The sequence below is a fragment of the Corylus avellana genome, chromosome ca11 (assembly GCF_901000735.1).
Source record: "Corylus avellana chromosome ca11, CavTom2PMs-1.0".
Classification (NCBI taxonomy): domain Eukaryota; kingdom Viridiplantae; phylum Streptophyta; class Magnoliopsida; order Fagales; family Betulaceae; genus Corylus; species Corylus avellana.
In genome coordinates, this window is record NC_081551.1 from 7,873,207 (window position 1) to 7,877,008 (window position 3,802).

General features: G+C 34.6%; 1 protein-coding gene across 1 annotated transcript; it reads left to right on the top strand.

Moving 5' to 3' along the window:
- Positions 1-2,045: 2,045 nt before the first annotated feature.
- LOC132166272 (protein BOLA2-like) lies at positions 2,046-2,603 on the top strand (the record flags this gene model as incomplete). The annotated part of the gene is given in 2 exon segments (XM_059577064.1): positions 2,046-2,068; positions 2,181-2,603. Coding segments are annotated over 2 exon segments (219 nt in total), but the record flags the coding sequence as incomplete, so codon positions are not given.
- Positions 2,604-3,802: the final 1,199 nt, after the last annotated feature.

The following is a 3,802-nucleotide window of genomic DNA, read 5'->3' on the forward strand; positions in this document are numbered from 1 at the left end:
ACAATTGTTTTGAGGGAGCCGTTTGTCATGTGTCGCAGATGGGATAGACGGTACATAGGCTAATAACAAATTGCAACCCCTGAGTTGGAGTGACAAAATTTGATTGCCTGGATAGCAGTTGCATTAGTGTGTATTGTCTGTGGAATTAATCCCCTTACACAAGCCATAATGTCAAAAGCATCTGCTATTGCTTGAAAGAGAGGTGACATCTAAGGAGGTTGAGTGTTGTTATTAGCATCAGAATCTATGATCCTTGCCCATGATATAAAGGTGTAGGGAGATCTTTCAAATTAAGGTTGCTAGGCTGTATCAATTCAAGCCATGTCATTGAGCTTTTACATCAAGCACTGTTACTCCTGCTTCTAGGTTTAGACATGGTTGGTCCATGTACTCCATCATGGCCTACGCTTCTTGTGGGATACAGTGGCTTCTATGCTCTCAGAGGTGTTGCAGTGTGACCATTTGTGCCCCATGCTTGGTGTCATGTAGTTCTCCCTGGTGATGCCATTTGCCCAAGGGGTGAGTGACACCATCTGTTCATAAGTTGGAATGAGGTTGTCCTATGACCCATGTCTGAGTTTATTTGTAGGCGAGAGGGAGAAATTCAGGGACTTGGTATGAAGTGATAAGGTCTCATTTTACGTTTTAGTAACTTCAAAAAGCAGAAGTGATTTAGGTGGTCTACAATCTTGGAGGCTTAACTATGCAAGTCTAAAGAGAAGTTTGAGAACTAGTGAAAAATCCATACTCTAATAAAATATTGGGTTCATGATAATTTGATTTGGGTTGGTACTTTTAGTAGGCAAGAGACACTTTAAGGAGCAGTCTTTCATATATTTCTACATGTTCTACAAAGATTTGAGTGGTATTATTGGAGTGAGTAATTGACATATATTTTTGGGAAGACATTTCTAGCATAAAATAATCACTTTACATATTTGCCCTACCCTCTGTGAAATTATGAAGTAGCTGGGAAGAAAGATGGTCTGTTGAGAGAGTTGATCATAAGAAATTAATGTCTAAAAAGTAACCCCAAGGGGTTGGCCTAGTGGTTGAGGCTTGTGGTCTTAGGGAGTATCACCCCATAGATCCCAAGTTCGAAACTTGCTAGGTGCAAACTCTCCTTTGGGGCCACACCCCTTGGTGTAAAAAACCAGTGATTTACCTTGATCCGTGTAGGAAAACTTTCGAGGATGCGATGCACGGGTCCGAGGTTTACTCTGCAAGTGGGTCTGAAGGGCTCTGCCTTGTCAAGGTTCCCTGTCATAAAAAAAGAAAAAAAGAAAAAGAAATTAATGTCTAGATGATTTCAACATCCCACTTTAAGTTTCTAGATAGGAGATTGGCCCACTAGCATCCCACTTTAAGTTTCTAGATGATTTCAATGATTTCAACAATTTTTAAATGGAGTCTCAAACTTAAATTTCTCTCTATTGGTCTGTATGTAAATCAGCTCAGCCTTTAATTTTGTGCTGGCTCTTGGATTCTTTTCCTTGTTATCAGCTTAACTTAGTCCCTTCACGCTGGAAGCAATCATTATAATCGGTTAGGCTACATTTTGATGCCCAACTAGATATCGTTTGCAATGTTCTTGGAGACTTGATTTTAACTAGAGGGGGAAAAACAGTAGAAACAAAGAGAGGGTGTGTGCCTAATTCAAACCTGTTAGAAGAGTTATTAGGGTTTGTGAGTCATTAGGGTTTTGAGGTATTTTGGTCATTGTAATATTTTTCAAACCTTATATAATAAGATGTGTGGTAGGCTACGTAACAACAAGGAAAGAGTAACGTGCCTCCTCCTTTTGTGTCTAAACTGTTATTACAAACTATAACAAGACCATTAAAACATATAGAAGTCATTAATTTTTTTCTTTTCATGTGCAATTTCTTTTCTATAATTATTCTAATAAAGACTACGCAAATAGAGATCCATTTGCATTTTTCATATTTCTTTTTTTAATTAGATTTCCTTTCATATTCCATGTAATTACTTATGAATATGGAACTCTTTCTTTGTAAATTTATTCTTCTATTTTCTTGTTTCAGGAAGTAATTGATACATCTGGAGGGTAAGTTCTTTCTTGCAAGCCAATGTACTTCGAATACAGAAAGCTTCTCTTCCTTGTTTTATGTTTTGTTCTGCAATCTCTTTTTACTCTAATGGAGTCACCGAACTTTCAGGTGTGGCGCAAGCTTTGCCATTGAAATTGTATCAGAACAATTTGAAGGGAAGAGGTTGCTGGAGAGGCATCGGCTGGTGAATGCTGCTTTGGAAGAGGAAATGAAAGAAATTCATGCTCTATCAATAAAGAAAGCTTTGACCCCAGAGCAGTGGAAACAGCAGCAAGAGCCTGAAAAATCTAATCCCACTTCTTAAAACGTGGTTCTAAAATAGTTTGAGACATTTACAAAGTGTGTTTCTATTGCTGAGAAAGATGGAACTACTTGGGAAGATTTCTTAAGCGCTTTGGTTCAAGTATTCGCTAAAACTGTAGCATCATTCTACCTAGTTTCTGTATATTTGATGCTCATGTCATACAGCATGATTTTCATGGTATGGACTATGGACACCGTTGTCGAAAGAGTATGCAAAGTTAGGATCAACATCTTCTAGAATTTTTATGGTATTTTATGGATCAAGATTTCCTAAAATTCCCAAATTATTCTGCCGTATAAATTTTCTTAATTCTGAACCATGATTTCAAATTCAATGGTTGCGATTTTATCGTATCAGTATTTATTATTTTCAAATATATATATATATATATATATATATATGGTAAGTGCTAAGGTGATAAATGCTGAGTTGTTAAAATGGTAATTCAAAACAATGGTTGGAATTTGAGAAATCTATTTAATAAAATACCTTAAGAATTCTAGTTGATCTCGATTTTGCAAAATTAAAACAGCTTCAACATTTTTAAGGAAAATCCCAATAATTGCGGTTGGAAGAATATAAAAAGGAAAAAGAATTGAGAAATGTTTGTTTTACATCTTATATAAACTTATAAAAAGGAAAAAGAAGTGAGAAATGTTTGTTTTACATCTTATATAAACTTCCAGGGATGATTTTTTTAACATTACCTACAATTTGTTTACAACTTATTGATAATTTGATATGTAGTAATGTCAGTCACTTCAATTTTTTTTTTAATAAACATGTGTTAGCAAGTCGTAAAAAAATTGTAAATTTAACATTTTTTTTTTTATAAGAAAGAGTAATGTTACACTTGTAACTCTTTAAATTTTGTTGACACGAGTTAACATATGATTAGAGCGATGTCAATCACAAAAATAAAAAAGATTTACACTCTCCAATCACGTGCCTGATTATAGTTTCTCCATTAGGAGGTGCATGCTAGGATGGTACATCCATATTCCCCTCCAATTTTTTTTTTTTTTTTTTAGAAACTTCACTCAAGACCCTCGAATTTTCACCCGTTTTGAAATACCCCCTTAAACTTCAAAATCTCTCAATTTAGTCCCCTAAACTTTCAATTGCTCTCAATTTGGACCCCTCCGTCAATTTTAACTGTTAAAAATACAAAAAAAAAGGATCAAAATATTCCTGATTTTTTGTTTTTTAAAAATAAAAAAACTATTTTGGAAGTTAAAATTTTATACAAAAGTCAGGAGTATAAATGTCATATAATGTTTAAAATCTGACGGAGGGGTCCAAATTGAGAGCAATTAAAAATTTAAGAGACTAAATTGAGAGATTTTAAAGTTTATGGGAGGTTTATCATATCGGGTGAAAGTTCAGAGGTCTTTAGTAAAGTTTCCTTTTTTTTTTTTTTGGGTAA